General features: G+C 43.3%; 1 protein-coding gene across 1 annotated transcript in view; it reads right to left on the minus strand.

Moving 5' to 3' along the window:
- Positions 1-14,715, minus strand: part of DAPK2 (death associated protein kinase 2) — a 32,058-nt gene extending 17,343 nt beyond the window's left edge. The window contains exons 1-2 of the mRNA XM_054272696.1: positions 14,673-14,715; positions 8,383-8,479 (exon numbers count right to left, since the gene is read on the minus strand). Coding sequence (XP_054128671.1) covers positions 8,383-8,444 — 62 coding nt within the window. The 5' untranslated portion in view covers positions 8,445-8,479; positions 14,673-14,715. The remainder of the gene's footprint in view (positions 1-8,382; positions 8,480-14,672) is intronic.
- Between the last annotated feature and the right edge of the window lie 3,518 nt (positions 14,716-18,233).

An 18,233-nucleotide genomic window follows, 5' to 3' on the forward strand; every position in this document is an offset into this window, starting at 1 on the left:
CCAGTCTTCCTCTGATGCTCCTGAAACACTGCATGGCTCAGGAGCTCTTCTCAAAACACTGCAAATATATAAGAAAAGTACTGAGATGACAGTACAAGTTACCTGACTCCAGTCAGGCTTTCTGAGGCCTGAGTGGGGAGAAGCCAGGAAGCTGATTCTGTCTATCATTTCAGAACAGCAAACCATTTCTTCCCCAAATACCAAATGTGTTCCCTTTCTTCGTGTTCAGTCTATTTCTTTATGTCTTGTTCATATTCAACTTCATTTCATTCATTAAAGAATTCTAAAAAAATATGATGACGATGCCTTAGTTGTTAAAATTTGAAATTCCCATAAAAGACATGATATATGAGAACACATTGACAGATACACTTTAGACTGAAATATGTTTTCAACAAGTTCATTGAAAAGTAAATGAACCTGGGCAAAGGACAGTGCTATGGCATTCTGCCAGTCAAGAGGTGACACAACTCCCTACATGAGCCAGGGCAATTTAGTTAGGAACAGATTTGCAAGGGATTTTAGGCAGCCTCCCACTGACTTTAACAGTAATTAGGTTTCTACACACTTGATGGAAAGTAACACCTTGGTCCTTCTGTACCTAATTTCCCCAAGTCTGTAAAATACAGATAATACTACTGGAAAATGAAATAACATTATATGGGGTAAGGATACAAATTCATTTCATGTCACTAGGTATCACTAGAAGTGCAATTATAATAATTCATATTTTATTCACTAGGTGTTCCTGCACAAGAATACATGACCTGAAAGGAGGCTAAAATAAAAGTGAACAGCACCTAGACCAGTTTTTAACTGCTTAAATTCACAGGCAGTACTGTGACTGCATGAGAGTTTAAAGATACTAAAAATACCTTATGAAATCATCCTGTGTACATGCATGAGTCAATAGAAATAAGCATAACCACAATAATAGCACTTAGCCAACCTGAACACAGGGCTTCTCTGCATTCAAGGCTGGTGTGTTCAGTTCAGCAGAGGATAATTCATTCTCATTTACATCCATTGTTATAATGTCAACAGTTTTGTTCATCATGCCTTTTTGCCACTATTAAATTTGACTGGTTTTAACTGGTCATCTCAAGCTTAGAAAAAGTCTGCACCTTATTACATTTCCATCTTCTTCATTCCTATTTACTTTTCTTGGGAAAATATATGAGTAATTTTATCCATTTATGGTTGGGTTTTTTTGCTAACTTTCAAAGCAAAGCCCTGGAGAATTCCTGCTGAATTCGAGGAAAACATATTTTTCACCCTTTTTTTTTCTAAGTGATCAGAGCAATTGCTCAACCATAGTTTTATTAAACTAAATACTCTCCTCCCTCTTTGCTTACACTTCAGAGATGACTTCTGCTATTTGCAACTGCACTGAGTGCTCTTCCCAGCAGAGAGGACAGGAGTCTGCTTGGAACAACAGTGAGAATCTATTTTTATGCTTTCTGTTCATTTATGAAACACAGATCAACCAAAGGCCATGCTAAGTTCACAAAATATATGCATATATGCATAAAAGCATATATATATATATATATATATATATATATATATGGAGGGGTTTTGCAGGAATTCTGTAATCACAGCTATAAAGATGTAAAAGCCTTCTGTAAATGACAATAATTTGCAGTGCATTTTATTTTTTTATAGACTTTTTGTTTTAGACTAAACCAAGATTTTGGTACAGCAAAATTTAATCTACACAGTAAATAAATAGGAAGTCAAATAGCACAGCATTTATAAAGAAATTAGAGTAGGATAGTTGAAACAGTAAATCAGAAATTCTATGGCAAGGTCACCAAAGGGAAAGTATCTCACTGCTTTCATGAGGTTTTATGAAATAAAACTAAAAAAACCCCAAAACCTTCTTCTGTTAAATACTCTGATGGCATCTCTTGTAACTTCAAAAATAGTTTTAAAAATAAGCTGTCACAAATGTCACCCCTGTTTAAGCTGATAAAACTGAGTTTTGGTTTACTTGTTTGCTTTTCTTCCCCCCCACCAAAATGCAAAGGAAGTGATTACCTCTCCTAAAGCAACTACACAGAACTTAAACTACCAGATGCCAGATTATAACAGAATGATCCAAAACCTTCTTAAATAGGGCATTTCACAGGAATTTCACCAGACTACTAAAAAGTAGTAGAAAGAAAAAAAAATCAGCTGCAGCTTTTAAACACAGTGTGAGTTTTTGCTCACAACTCACCTTTTACTGATTGTGTAATGTTCTAGAGCAAAGTGACTTTGGGGGATAAATTTCAATAGTCCTGAAGGGAAGTGCTGAGCACCTTTGGACATATTCTGTCTTTGACAAAGTCACTGTCTGGCACCTTTCATCTCCATTTCTCTGAACTCATACAAGGGTAACCTACACACCCTGACCCAAAGGTGATCTCTGTGTCCAGTGCCAGAAAAGAGTGAGAAGAGTGGAATATTGACACTTAACAGAAGGATCTGGTTTACTAGAATAAGTAGAGAGCAGCTCATTTGAAATTCAAAGAAAGTTTGATAAATCTAATGTTTCTGAACAGTGCTAGGAATTATTACAAGCTTTCAGTACAATAGCACAATTAATACCTTAGCCATGAGTTACAAGAAATTGTGCTACCTCCTGAATCGTCAACAGCATCTCCTGAAACTGCTCAACGCTTTTGGAAACTTCCCAATCCTGCAGTGCCCATCCATGTGGCCCTTATCAGCTCCCCCTGGGACTCGGGATGCAGAGTCAGCAGTGAGAGAGCATGAGCCCAGCAGCTCTGACAGGTTCCCAACAGCCTGGCAAGCTCTCTGTGTAATCTGAAGCTCAAGAATAAAATGCATATGATGAGAAACCCTCCCTGCTTATCAGACTTAGCTTTTGGATTGAGTATCAGTGCTCGGAGTGGCAATGAGCAGAGTGCAGAGAGCCAGGGAAGGTCAGAGCTGACTCATGTTCAGCAGGAATAGCTGATCTGATAAGCTGTCCCTCTCACCGTGTGGAGCAACAGCAGCACAGACGTAATGTGTGTAAGAAAGGTTAGCACATTGCACCTGGGTGAGTAAAGGTCCAAACACACCCAGATATGGACTGAGAGTAACAGGCCCAGGAGCACATGAATTGTAAGAAAGAGGGGAGAAGTATTACAGTCAAAAATGACTTTTCTCCTTCCCCACGTATCAAACAGATGGAAACTATGCTGACATTTCATTCAAGACTTTAGGAAATTATCTGTAAGGCCAAAACTGCAAAGAGTTGCTGAAATTCCCATTTCACTGCTCAGGTATTACAACAGGTCTTCACTCTGGTTCAAACTGGTGTAGAGTGATAACAAGGATTAACAGATGTCACCTGAGACCTTGACCATCAGACCTGTGAGCTCTGTTCTGCATCAATGTTAACAATTTGCCCAGTGCAGTTAGAATTAGAGCTGCACTATGTTTATTTCATGTGCATTTTTACTCATAAGTAATATTTTTCATTTTTGAAGTATGGAATTAATTCTATACACAGCATATTTTCTTAGCTGTTGAAATTTCCATCTGCTTTCTACTCCAATGCAAAATGGAAAAAATAGTTTTATTTTTATAGAAATGGCAAAACAAAGATTGGGATTAATATTCAATGTCATTTTCCTGGAAATAATATTCTGCTTATTATTCAGTGGTTAAATAAATTACAAAATTTGAGCTTTGTGAGAACTACCACATCATCAGGTCATCATCTCTAATTATACTCTCAAAGCCAGACATGGACTGAGGAGATACACTGAGATCATTTCCATCATCAAGGTGGATGCTGAGGATAAGGAATGCATGACTTTGTTACAAATTAAGGCCAAGGCCAGCTCTTCTCTCTTATGGTGGGTAGAGCAACTTTGTTATTAGGAAAAACCCAAAAACCAAAACCTTTCATTTTCCCTGCACTTTCTGTAACAAATGTTTTAATTTGGAAACAGTTAAGGTAGCATTGAAAACTAATACTGAAACCTGCTAGAAGGACTAAAAAGAAAAAAAATCAAGAACAGTGACTGCATCAGACAGCTGATAACAATCACAGTGATTGTGACCAAGTTCCAGATGCCAAAACTGTTTCAGCAGAAGATTCAATACATGAAACAAGACTTACAGGATGTGTAACAAGAAACATCAACAGAAGTGCTGGGTAGTCCTCAGGAACTAAATTACCATTTTGCATCAAACACAAAGGCCTGCTTTGTGTGTGTTGTAAGAGAAAATAATCCAGAGTTATTCTTCAAAATTTAAAGAACTAATTTAAAGTGCAAACTAATCAAAGAACAGAGTTAAAGTTCATGTCTGAGAAAGCACAGCACTGAGCAATTTCTACAGTTAGAAAAAACCATTCCTGGTATGAAGATACTGTGTGGTGTGAGTTAAGTGTAACTTTACCAACTGCAACCACAGCTCTGTTTAGCAGGGAGAGCCCAACTAGCTGGGGGCCAGGACTTCTCACTGTAGATTTCCAGGTTCCTGCCCTGCAAAGAGCACCTGGGTTATCTCTGCTTTTTGTTTTCACTACATAAATAAATACTTAGTTACACTGTCAGAACAGTGACTTGTGCCAGGCTCCAAGGTCCTATTACCACTGGTAAAATGCTGCATTTGCTGTCCTTTAAAGCTTCACCCAGAAAATGGGTATCTCCTCTCTCAGAGAGCACAGTTAATCCTCCCCACACAAGCACAGAGGAAGCAGGCACTTGTAGCTGGAGATGGGGAACTACAGGAGACATAACAAGCCACTGATGAAAGATGGAGCTTGGCTTTAAACATGAAACCACAGCCCAGGTCAGTAGGGGCTGAGAAACTGGAGGCTCAGTTACGTCCAAACTGATCAACAGAAATCACAGTGGTTATTTTCTGCATGAAGGCATTGACTGGCCCAGGAGATGAGGAATGAGCATAGCTGCCAGTTACTGATACAGGCAAGAAACTGGAGTGGCAGGTGGTTAGGCTGGCCCACACTGTGGAGGAAGGCAGAGCCCCTTCCCTACATTGAAAGGACAACAGTGAAGGAAAGGGGGAGACTTCCATGCTCAGAAGTATCACTCCAAGGTCTGTCTGTTTTTCTCTGCTACGTGTGAGTCCTTGCAGGCTGCAGAGCTGAGCTGCAGGAGCAGGACACTGGCCCAGGACAGCAGTGCCAGCCCACACAGCCCTGAAGGAGCACACTTCCTCAATGGGCACTGGTAAAAACACTTTGGGAAAAGCTCCATGACACTTCCTACCCTCAGCCCCAGCTTGGCATGTAACAGTGACACTGCCCAGAAGGCACAAATGTCAACAGCTCTCCCAGCCTCACTGGCACCACATTTAGGTAATAGATTAATGACTCTATGATACATCCTTTTATAAATCACACTGTGCATCTCAAATTCTAGTACCTACCAGCACCATCAGTATTTGCTAGTACAGCTGCAAAGGGCTCCTGGATGTTTGTACAATACTTCATGTGTTGTAAAAAGCCACAACTACCCAGCCAAAACAGAGCAACTGAAACATTACATCAAAGGCTTTCCAGTGAGCTTTACTGCTGCCACTTTCCTGGAAACTACAGCCCTAGCTCAGCAGGGCAGTTCTTCTTTCTCTGGGCCTACCGTGCCCTTGATTTGAGACTTTTCATTCTTGGTTGTCTCCAGCTGTCACCTCCCTTGCCACAAGAAGCAGCAGTTATTTGACCTGCTGCATATTCCCAGGAAGACAAGTTAGTCTTCACCTCTTCTGATTTGTCATGCCGTTAACATCCCTGCAAATGGATTAGGCCAGGGCCCTCCTCAAAACAGCACAAATTGTTAAAGCCATATTATTTCTTTATAATGTTGAAATTTGCTAAATTCACTTTAGAGAGTCCTCTTTTTAAACTTCCTTTCAGCTATGGTTAGAGAACCTCAGTCCCCACAGACCTGAAAGTGACTGATACTATCTTGAGGGAAGCAACACAATTATATATGTATATTTGAAGTATTGCACACATTGAGCGCAGGCCATGCTAAGCTTCCCAAATGGAGCTGCTATAACAAACAAGGCCATCAGCTAGTTGTCTCTAAGGCCACATGCCTGATAGATTGCTCCCTGTGTGTACCTTTGGAGAAGTTGAGCAACAGAGGTTGGTATAAGATTAATATTTGAAAGACTGAGGGAATGTTGGAGCTAAGCAGCTGGTCAGAGCACACAGCTGCAGCCATGGAAAACCTGCTCCCTTCTCTGCAAAATGCCTTCTCTCACCCCCCTGCCTTGGCCCAGCACTGACATCTCTCTCTGAGCTGCTTCCAGCCCCACAGGGACCCCGAGGATGACCTGGCTGGGCAGTGCCTGCCCACATTCTCTGTGTGCAGGGTTTGACACGAGCTGGGGAGCTTTGCTGTGGTCACCCTCAATGCTGCACAATGACAGGAAGAGCCTCCTTTCATCACCAGAGCAGAGTTCAGGCTCTGCAGTCTGTGGTGGAACAACCTTTCCTGAGTGCTGTGCAAAGACTTTCAGATAAACAGGTGCTGGCTCTGTCAGTGAGATACTCTGTTTTATCTGATGGCTGAATCCCTGCTAGAACAAGCACTAGGCCCATGTTAACAACTAGTTTTGTTCTCAAGAAGTGACAAACTCAGGGAGGAGGACAAGAACAGGACAGGCTCTTCACAGATGTTGCTTGAAAACATTTTTTTTTTGTGACTTCTGCCACCAGAATGAAAATAAATGAATCCTTTAACCTACCTCTACTACCTGTCAGTAACTAACAGCTTGTTGCAAACTGAACTAATAGAAGGCATCCACAGGTTCTAAGGGCATCAGTCAGCATTGGAAAAGATCAGCCACTGCAATCTGCCCAGCATGTTAACTTCCTTCTAGCAAAGCAAAATACCATTTGTCACCGGCCCTCAAAACCTGAAAGTGAAAATACACTGATAAAGACAGCGTGACATTATACATGCAGCCTGAAGAGGAGGAGGGCTGCTGTGACCACACAAACCTTGACCAGCCTCTCTGGCTGATTGAAGAAGCAATGGCCAGCCTTCACCAGATTGTTTCAGCTACACTTCTCCATTGAAAATCCCCAATATCCATCAGCTTGGAGAATAATGTTCACCATCTCAAAAGATTCCCAAAACTAATTCAGAAACCAAAATAAAAATAAAGTACTCAGTCTTCAGTTTCTCATTTTCGTAGTTTGACTCTTTAACCTAGGACCTCATTGATAAAAACCACACCTCTTACACCCTCCATGCACACACTGAATTTCTTTACTGCTCACTGTTGTGAGGTTTTCAGTGTCAGACTGACACTCTCAGTACTAGGCAGTTAAAAGTAAAGTAAGTAAAAAGTAAGCAGTTAAAAGTAAGCAGTTCCAGGAAACTTAATAGTTATGGCCTTCCTGAGAGGGAAGGGAATGGAAAACAAATTAACAAACAAACCTCAACTCCTCTCCCATTAAAAGGAGTCTTCTCAGTAACTCTAAAAATTAAATAGCTGAGAGTGAAAAAAAAAAATTCCAAACATCATCAGCTGAGGTGTATTACTGGAGCTCATGACTGGCCCTTTAGAAAGGGTGATGGCACATACACAGTCATGTATGGAAACCACCTGCCACACATTGGGAAAGAAGCCAACCTGTGTACAGCCCTAATTTAGCTATTTGGATACTAAAACAAAAACCATTAGAGGGTTGGACACTGAATGGGAAGCAGCCATCCTCACCCAGAGCACTGGATGTTGCTGAGAGACTGAGTACCCAGTACCCTGGGTACCCAGTTCACAACCCCAGCAGTGTTTCATGGTTAAACATGGTAACAGTTGGTAATTACACCTGCAATTAATACCAGCAGATAAGCCTTTATACATTAAAGACTATCTACAAGCATTAACCAGTCCAACTCAAGATCTGAGAGGTAAAAAGCCTTTCAGGAATACATGCTCCTTTTTTTGTAGGCACATATGAACAAGTGATGTCAGTGCTTGGAGCCAGCTGAAAACAACAGTGCTGTGGAGTGCTGCTCAAAACAACAGGACAAGTGGAAGTGCTGTGTCTGTGGTGACAGCACCACAGGCTCCTGTTCCCAGCTGGCTCTGAGAACAGGCATGTGAACTCAAGTCTAAAGCACAGACACAGGAGACACCTATCTACAAAAGACAATGCAAACATACCTTTTGTTGTCCTAGTTGCAAGAAAAGAAACAGAAAAAACAGTTAGCACATTTAATCTAAAGAAAAAACCCAAAAAAACTACAAAAAATTCCTATCCAAAGTGCAGTCTTTGTCAAGGTGTGTGTTGCTATTGCAGTATATTGTAACTGATCCAGGCTATCACAGGCAGAAGGAAGCAGCAAATATCCCCAGTGTCAGCTTTTAGAATCACTGGTGTCATCAATACGACCTTACCTTCCCAGCTCTTCCCCAATTTCATAAATGTCCTCCACCTTCTGTTGCTTGAAGAAAGCCATATTTGGTCTCTCATTGATACTCAAGGATGATGCAACTAGAATATTAATGAAGAATGACATTCATTACATCCTGCAAGAGGCTGAGTCTCAGTAACAAACATTTGTGGTACAGGCACTTTGAATTCATTGCAGCTCATTCATGACCAAAGTTACCACTGATCAGTCAAAATAACTAATTCAGCCAAATAGTGAGGGCTCAAATCTGGAAAGAGATGAGCACCTTTAAGTGAAGGAGATTCTTGGCCAGCACTGATGTACCCAAGAACACAACTAACTGGAAGCACAGAACATACCAAGAAACACAAACATGATGAAAGGAAAATGAATTAATAATTTACAAAGATCTGGACAATAAAGCCTCCACACTACACCAAAGAGAGCGAGCACAAAAAGTAGCATTACAGACTCCCTCAGCCAGATCCTCAGCCAGGGAGGCCAGGAGGCAGAGCTGCCTTTTCCTCAGGTCAGGCAGTGCTCCTGACGCACAGTGGCAGGACAGCACACAGACATTTGAACTGCTGCTGGAAAAAAGTGTCCATTCCCTCTCCAGAGCTTTCAGCACATGTTCCATCATGCACAGTAGGTGTTTCAAATGAGAAGAACACCAGCAGCACCTGCTACAGGTGTCACTCTGTGTAACTGTGCAGTTTGTGTCCTGAACACAATCTTTTAAACTGATATCTCTGTGACCAGCTTCACACTGGTGCACTGGAGCATCTGTGCATTACACTGGGCTGCTTCTGGAAGAGGAGCAGATGAGAACTCACAGAACTCCTTGGGATATACCTCCACAGCAATATATGTTATGGGAACAGAATAGATTTGAACAGAGTAATTGGCCAGTCAGGTCATGAACAATTTGCTATTTCCTGTGGAGATGAACACTGGCACTATGACCAACTACTAAATATCTACTGTTTAGATCAGAACATGTAAAATAGCTGTAAGGCTTCTAGTAGCACAATAAAATCAAATTGCATTGAGACATGTAGTTATTCTCAAACATCTCTACGCTCAACAGTGTATCTTGTCAATGTAATGGGCTCTGTTTGCTTTATGAATCCCAGATGCTGCTTCCTTCAGATGCACTGGGGACTTCCAAGTTCCTTATCTCTATGCAGCTGCTGCAGATTATTAAAGTGCAGTCACTGGCAACTGACTGGTGCATATTGTGAAGCATATTTCACAAGCAAACAAAGCTCCATTTTGATCCTTTAGAAATAAGTTCAATTCAGTGTTGCAAGATGATTCAGCAGACCTATAAAACAGGACTAAGTATCAAAGAGCAATCGCAGTATTCCTGACAAACAGAAAGGCACACAAATTGAAGATTTTTCTCAAAAAAAGCAGGTATTGTGAGCAGAAAATACATTGTAAAAATCTAACAATTCCTCAATACACACCCAAGCTGTCGTCATTCACTCACCTCAGAAAAAAAGATTGGTTGCTTTGTTTGCCCCAGCCCTTTTTACAAAGCACTGGCTTCTAATACATGGGTGGCATGTTGAGTATCAATTCCTTTCCAAATATGCTCCTTCTGTTACTTCAAAGGAACAGAAAGTCTCCTAGTGCTTCTACATAAATATATATTTTATTTGATGTTAGCAAAACCTACACATTAGAAGAAAAAATGTTTATTGTTCTATGTCAAGCAGAAGGGCCACTACATCAATCCTGACAGGCACAGATGCTGTCAGATGATGAGGAGTATCTCAGTTACCCACCAGAACTGCAACCTGTGCTCTCTGCAGGTGTGTGTGTGCACACCTCTGGGGTGACATGGCTGACCTGCACCAGGCCCATGGCCCAAGCACACCCATTCCTGCCATTTCATGGCACACTCACAGGTGCCCCTGCAGAGGAGAGGGAGGTGCACGGTATTCCTCACAGGCTCTCCAGAACAGCACTGCTGGAGGCCTGCACTGCACAGGGAACAGCTCCAGGGCTCTGAGGCTGCTGCATTCCTATTAAAACACCTGCTCAAACCCCAGTTTCACAGCACTTTAATGGAGACAAATGCACCTCCCTTGCCCTCCTGTGTAACAGCGTTTTAGCAATGATCTCTCTTTTTGGGCTACCCAAGGCAAGTAAGAGACACCACACAGGATGTGACACTGAAGCCCAGGGTAACCACCACATTAATAAAATACATTCTAGAAACCAACACTTGCATTGGTGAGCATGATGCACTGCAATGTGTGTTATTATTTTTCCACATTTTATCCTGGTTTTGTTGATATTTTCATCATTTTTCAAGGTGAAGCCAGGTGAACTGTTCTGTTAACTCTGTTGCTCAATAATTTCATTCCTAAAATCATGTTCATGCTTGAGATGAAAATGTCTATTTTACTTTTCAATGAAAATAAACAACTCAAATTTCACTTTGTAAGCAAATTACAAAGTGATTTATGCAAAGTGAAAAATACTTGATGTATTCTTCAAGTAACCTTTCATCATCTCACCAAAAGATCACCGACCACTATTGCTCAGATCATGAAACTACAGTCAATAAATCCTTCAGTCATATTTACAAGAATGAGGACATCTCTGAGCTATTTGATTCTTACTAAGTTTCTATAATATTGCTTGCTATTGTTCAAAGCAGAATTTTTTAAGTGTTGGCTGTGTTCAGCCTTTACAGAGTTCAAAAAAGCAAGCAAAGGACAAAGCCAAACCTTGCTGAAAGCCCAAACCTTTTGCTCACCCTGAATTGCAAAGTTACATTCTGAGCACACACAAGTGCAGGAAAATGCCCAGGTAAAAAGTGATGCTGCTGAGACTTGCCCAAAGACTGTAAATCCCTCAAGCTGACTACTCCCTTTGTCAGAATCCAAGGTACATGGTTATAAACAACATAAAATCAAATACACCTAAGAAGTCATTGTTTTAAGAAAGAGTTCATTGCCATTCAGAAGAGCAAGTTAAAAAGATTGCTTCGAGAGGGGGGAACCCACCCAAAGTGCCTCTGTGAACACAATCACTTCATGTTTGATTGACAAGTTCACTCATTTCTCAGCATGCTCCAAAGAGCACAGCTGATTCTGTGGGTGAGTAGAATCCATGCAAAAATAACCAGGAAATTCTCATCCCTTCCGCTGATCTCTTACACCCATTTCTGCAGAGATCAAAGCCCTAGAGATAAATCTCCCACAAAGAACCCATTCAAGCCCAGAGTCCTGTTTTTGAAGGCTGAAGACAAACCTGTTGCACAACGTTCAGACCCCCAGTGGCACCTCTGATTGCTGGTGTTTCCCACGTCTATCACTTCATGTTATCCTGTCCTGCCTTCCACAGATATCCCTCCCTGGCTCCCACCCAACAGTCACACTAAGCAAATGCCCAAAATAGATCATGCACTTGATGGTCCAAAGCAACTGTCATTAGCACAGCACTAGAGGGTAAGCCAAGGAAATATAACCTTCACACACTCAAAATTCATCTGAAATAGAAGTGCCATTCACAAGCATGAATGTTACCCTTCTCTCACCTTAGGAAACGAAGGTGATTTCACTTTCAAAGATTTCTTACACTATAAGGTTTTTGTTGGACACCATTTACAAATACAGAGCACAAGTACATCCAAGCAGGAATGAGAGCCTTATTTTTTTTTCTAGTCAGGTGGTGCTTTTTCTATGGTGGCCAGTGAAGGCAGGCAGAATTAGAGATGGACAGACATTCTTCTTGGACTCAGACAAAAAAGTTGTTCAGGATCTGAGGAAAAAGCAACAGCCAACTTTTTTTCCTGCTACACACCTTATGCTAACACTTAGGGGCATGTGCCCAAACAATACCACAACCTAGTGAGTCAGGGCCATTCCCATTGCTTAAGAGCTGCACCAGAATTCATTAAACCCAGGGTGATGAAGGCATCTGCTTCAGTGAGTTCTGAATCAGACAGAGCTTAATTGCTCCAAGGAAACCTCAGCATAGAAGATGAGCTTCTGTGTCATTCCACAGAACATGCCACATCCATTCCCCAACCATCCCACACTGAGCTCTCCTCTCCCTCTCCTTTCCTCCTCTCAGTGTCTCTTTGCTCTGGGATTCCTCACAGTTCCTCTCAAGAGGAGCAGAAGTTCTATTTCACTTCTCTAATGAAGTTTTCCCTGCAAAGGTTAAGTAATTAGCCCGTCATTACCTAATTATGTAACAACCAGTGACTGGTCTATACACACCAAACCCACGTTAAATGTCCACCCACCAGTAAACAAGAGCAGAATACAGAAATCAGAGGTGAGAACAAAACTGCTGGAGCACTTCTCTTGCCAACAGCCTGGCTTTTTTTTTACCTAGGGTTTCTTCTGTCCTAAGGAAACCAGTTTCAAGTGACTGAGGTAACAGCTGAATAATCTGACTTTCTCAAGTACACCTGACATGAGCTAAATCATTAAACCTTTTGCCAAACTCAGAAGCATTCCCCTGGCATGCTTTTATATTACAAAACATTAGTTACACTAAACCAAAAGCCCAAACCCATTAGAACAGACCAAAGTAAAAACCTCCCATACGAACTGTTTTATAATACTGAAAAATGACCAAAACCAAATTAGAATCAAAACCAGACTGTTTTAAATTAATGATCTCGAAAATGAAGGGGAAAAAAATAAACAGAAAAGAAGAAAAAAACCCCCACCAAAATAAAACCAAAAAACCAAACCCATTAAACAAATTGAAGTTATATTGTCTTCTAGTTTTGTTGTTTTATGCTAAAAGTAAAGAGATTTTTAAAAGCGTTAAAGTATTTTCTTCTTTCACTTTCATTCCTTTTTCCATCTTTCTTTCTCTTTTATCCCACAAAAGACTAAGCAATTCCAACAGAAAAAAAAAACAACCCCAAACAACCCAAGTGGGTTTTACCTTCTACTTCCAAGTAAGCGTAGCACAGTTAAAAGTTCTATCAGTTTCAGCAAATCTTTATTTTCACTGAAACACTTTGAAAAGTAGCCTAAAACTTCTTCTGCCAGGAAATTAAGGCAACTATTACTACTGTGTGTCTGTAAAGAACACAAAACACACCGACCACCTGAGCATTCAATCCCAGGGATATGGAATCACTGCTCCTGCCACTAACTCACAAGGGCTCCCTTTCTGACCCCCCAAATTTACCCTGCAGTAATTACATGTGCGGCGAATGACCCAAGGCTATTTCCAAGGCTCCGCTTCAAGCACATGTACAAACCACATTGGCTCAGCAGCTGATTCCAGCTGCCAGCCAAGGGCAGGGATCCCAAAGCCCGGCGTGCCTGGGCGATGAGCTGGGTGGGAGCACAGCCTGGATGGGCGCTCAGGGCGCAGGGGAAGCCCGCAAGGCCAGGCACGCTGGCTTGGCACGGGCAGAGCCTGTCCCCGTCCCTGAGGCGCCTTCCAGGATTACTGCTGCACATCACTCACAGCACTGCCCCAAAGTCAAGGGAAACCTGCCTCTGCGATCTCTGTTTCTTGCACAAAGAAAGGCACGGGAAAGTCTGAAACCAGCTGATGTTTCAAAAAAGGGCCAGAGATGAGCTTTTACCTCACGCATTAAGCAAGTGAGCACTGTGACTTTGGTCCTTTTGCAGCTGGTGACTGATCAGTCAAAGCAGGAGCAATTGCCACGCATTTTCACTCTCTAACTCACATCTTCCTTCTGGACTGTCCCCTACATGCATGCAGGCCAGCCTAACCGGTCCCCTCCACCTGTGCTGCTCCAGGACCCCCTGCTCACTGGCCAGAGGAACAGGTGTAGAGAAATCCAAGTGAAGCTGCTTGAGGGAAAAGGCAGGAAGAAACTTGCGGATAAACGATGGAAGTTGAGCACAGCATTCGCTGAATGTCCCCGATGGCCTCGGACAGGAACCGCGCCAGACCGAGCGGCTTGTAACACCAACAGGGGCACTTGTGGCACCGCGGCACTGCCCGGCCCCAGTGGAACCTGCCGGGGACAGCTGCTCGTGGTGGGGATGCTGCGGGGAGCTGCCTTTGCCCCGGCTGGCGGCTGCGGGCACACACACAGCCAGCGCAGACGCCCTGAGGAGGCCGAGGGTCCGCACGCCCCCAGCCCCGCGGGACGGACCCGCCGGCGGCCCCGGAGCTGCCCGGCCAGAGGGGCTGCACAGCCGCGACCCCTCACAGGCGGGACACGCAGCGGGAGCGCCCTGAGGGCGGCTCAGCCTAAGGGACAGACCCAGAGGAAGACGGAGAAGGGAACCTGCGGAGGCGCCGCCAGCTGAGGGGGCAGCTCCCACTTACCGCGTCCGCCGGGCTCCCGGAGCGCGCAGGGTCGGGTCGGGCCGGGCCGGGCCGGGCCGGGCGGAGGAGCCGCAGGGCCCCGCCCGCCGCGGGCCCTGAGGGACGGGCTCGGCTCCGCGCCCCGCCCAGGGCAGCCCCGTGAGGAGAGGGCGGGCGGGGACCGGCCGGGCTGGCTGCAGGGGCAGCGGGATCATCGCTCCGGCCGCAGCGATGCTGTCTATGGCAGTGTGGGGCAATGCAGCCTGCGGGGCACCCAGCACCACCCCGACCGCGCCACACCTGCACCGCCCCTGATGGGATGCAGACACCTCAAGCTGGGCCGGTCCAAAGCCTTCCAGTCCAACGCAGCTCACCCAGGCTCACTGGGGAACGTCTCAGATGTAGAATCCCATTTCCTTGCTTTAGTACATACAGGATATGTGAAAGCAGTACTAAGAAAATAAGTCTGAGGAGACAAATCCAATGGAGAGGCACTTAAGTTTTATTCTCTACAAGCCGAAACAGAAACACAAGCCTAGATTTGGTACTGCATGGTCTGAAACTCACCATTACCCAGTGAAATTGCCCGTTGTTTCAAGAGACCGCTGTGACAAAGAACAGCACAGGCTCCCAGATCTTACTGTGCAGCTCAATTAATACTGTAACATGCACTACTGTAACAAACCTCTGCCATCCTGCTTCCCATGCTGCCGTAGTGCTAGTGTTGCCTTCCAACAATGACATCCTTCATCTGTGAACTCTCGTATCATAAACCTGTAAAACTAGATTTTCTTCGGCTTCATTTGACACACAGTTATCACAGTAAACACTCTTAGGTCTCCTTACATTTCTTCTGGGCAAGTTATTATCCATCATTTGCTAATGAATAAAAAAGTGGGATTGTTCACACGTTCAAAATAAATTACAAGCACCAGGTTGCCTTCTCTTCCAATCCTCTATGTGATTAAGGTAACACAATGGTAATGTCAAATTATCACACATAAATAAGCAGGATGTTTTCCTTTGCAGTACAGTGTGAAGACAGCTAAATTTAAGAGTGATTTATTCTAGGCAAGTACCTAAAGGCAGTGGTTTTCATTATCACAGTTAAAAAGGAACTTGGCTTGTCCCCAGTGAAGAGGATGAACTGTGCCCCTGATTGCCTGCCCTGGGAGTGGTGTTCACAGCCCACACGTTCCACGCAGCTCTTCCAACTCCAAAAGGAAAGTGGCTGCATCTGATACTACACAGGGTGGAGAACAGGAAATGGGAGCAATAGTAAATGTTTCAAAGGGCAGTGGAAGCATTCAGAGCTCTCTCAAAGTGAAATAAAGATATTTAATTTCTCATCTTTAGTTCTACAACAGGATATGATCACGTGGAAGTCACAGCAATCATACTACAAAATTCTCAGAGCAAAAGGGCACTGGGAAGGCCACCACTTTTGTTTGCTCCTAGTTGCAAGGAAGGGAACAAAACACCCTGAGAGGCTACAGCTGCTTTTCAAATTGCAACAAGCTCTCCCTAGACCAAGAATAACCTCACTTTGAATAAAGGTTTCCAAGAGCAGTGAAGGTAGATTGAATCCCACCCCTGTTGCCACGTCCATAGGGTTTGTAAGCCCAAATACAAGTTCTGCCTAAGAAGGATGTTGCACTTGCATGCTTCTGTTATTCACCCTTAAAACATTAACTCAAGACTTCTTTGTAACATCTTTGGATGAAGGTAAAAGCCTTTATGTGCGTACAGGGAAAGAAAGACAACTCAAACCTGAGCAGTGTTTCAAGCAGAGAGCACCAGCAAATACTGCAGCCACACATTTGCCAGCCTCCTTTAGAAGTGACAAAGTAGGAAACCCACATCTTATAGGTTCCAAACATGTTCCAAGGGGGGAGTCCCAGGATTAAAAACCAGAAGAACACCACCTGCACTTTTTAAAACAGGCAAATAGCAAAATTCCACAGTTTAATCACCAATCACGGTGCCTGAAGACATCACTGATTCCATTCATGAGCTCAAACCTGACAACTTAGGGGCAACTCACTGCACATAGCTGGTTTGTACGTACCAAAGGGACATTGCATTTGAGAGAGAAAGGCAAAATGCAGCTGCTCAAGACCAGGGGAATCTTAGTTGGCCAAAGTCATCGTCATTTACCAGGCATATTCTAATACTGAATGTCATAATTACTGGAGAGATATATTTTCAATAACTGTGTTTTTAAAAATCACATTCAGTATATAGTCCTGAGTTTTGCTTTCTAGTCTCATGGTCTGAAAAGCTGGCACTGCAGGTGGGCATCCTTGAACTGAAGACAAATATGGCTTTTACAGCTGATAATCATAGTGAAAATACTACTCTGCTAACTTCTGATGGAACCTTTTACCTTGTTATCCAGGGGGGGAAGTTTCCAAAGCAGAGCACACCCTTCCTTTGCATTATCTGAGGCAACATACTTCATGTGTGGGAATTCTTAAAGCTTCAGCACTACATGGATTCTGCTTTCTGTGGAGGTCAAGGAGCTGCAGATAAGAAAGCTATGTTTAGCACTTCTGAAAATCCCAGAGAAGGAACACCTGACACCTTGTAATACCAGCAGATTCAGAGTGTTCTCTGTGTTCCTAAGGCAGCCAGAGCAGTGAGACTCTGCAGGTATTTGGTCTCAGTTCAGAGCAGGCCAGCTGTGTTTATACTGAGTTATGCATTTTTTAGGAACCAGGTTTTTAACATTCATCAGCCACACTCACATCCTTACTGCAATCCCAGTGAAAGCAGATGCTTCAAATCTAGTTCTAAGGAGCAAATGGGAGTCTCAGCTGTTCTTTGCAGGCCCCAGCAGCTGCTCGGGGCAACACAACCTACTCAAGCTAAACATGCCAAGTATCCATGGAAGGACATTGCTCCCCATGCACTCCCTTCCCAGAATTTTCTGTTTATTTCTCTGGCTTAAAACTTTCAGCCTACAGCATACAAGGTCTTTAGGCCATAGTTGTGCTCTGCCTCAACTGCTGATCTCTATCCTGTTTTGCAATCCCTTTGAACAGATTTCCAGCTGTGCCAATATCTACTCCTATAACAGCTTGCCATTCTGTAGCAGAGCCAGAGGACAAGAACTGTGCACTATTCACCTCTGATACCAAAGACAGGCTTGGAAATGCAATTACAGTCATGTCCCAACTCTTCTTCCTTCCTCCCTTACACTTAGCTATGAAGTAACATGAAGTAGCTGAGGTATTCCCTCTTTAAGGCACTCAAGCAATTCCAAAGTGCAAAATTCAAATCTGAAAGACAGATATTGAGACTTGATTTCCAAATTAATGGAGTACTTGGTGAAATTTTCAAAACAGCTGAAATTATTTATTTGACTACAAAAGACTGTGCCAGAACATCAGTACCAAGCCTCCTAAAAAAGCTTTTGGGGTGCCAGGAGATATTATACAGATGTTTCCCAGAAAGTGTGTCAATTCAGAAAATTCCTGTGAACACTTATGCAAATTTTGTCTCCCCTCCTCTCTTCTCCCAAGAAATGAAGGACACCAATGACAAGTTTACCAGTTAGCATCACCTGTATGCAACATGTCT

The sequence above is a fragment of the Melozone crissalis genome, unplaced genomic scaffold (assembly GCF_028551555.1).
Source record: "Melozone crissalis strain CALT ecotype California unplaced genomic scaffold, PUWL_Pcris_2 ptg000014l_1, whole genome shotgun sequence".
Classification (NCBI taxonomy): Eukaryota; Metazoa; Chordata; class Aves; order Passeriformes; family Passerellidae; genus Melozone; species Melozone crissalis.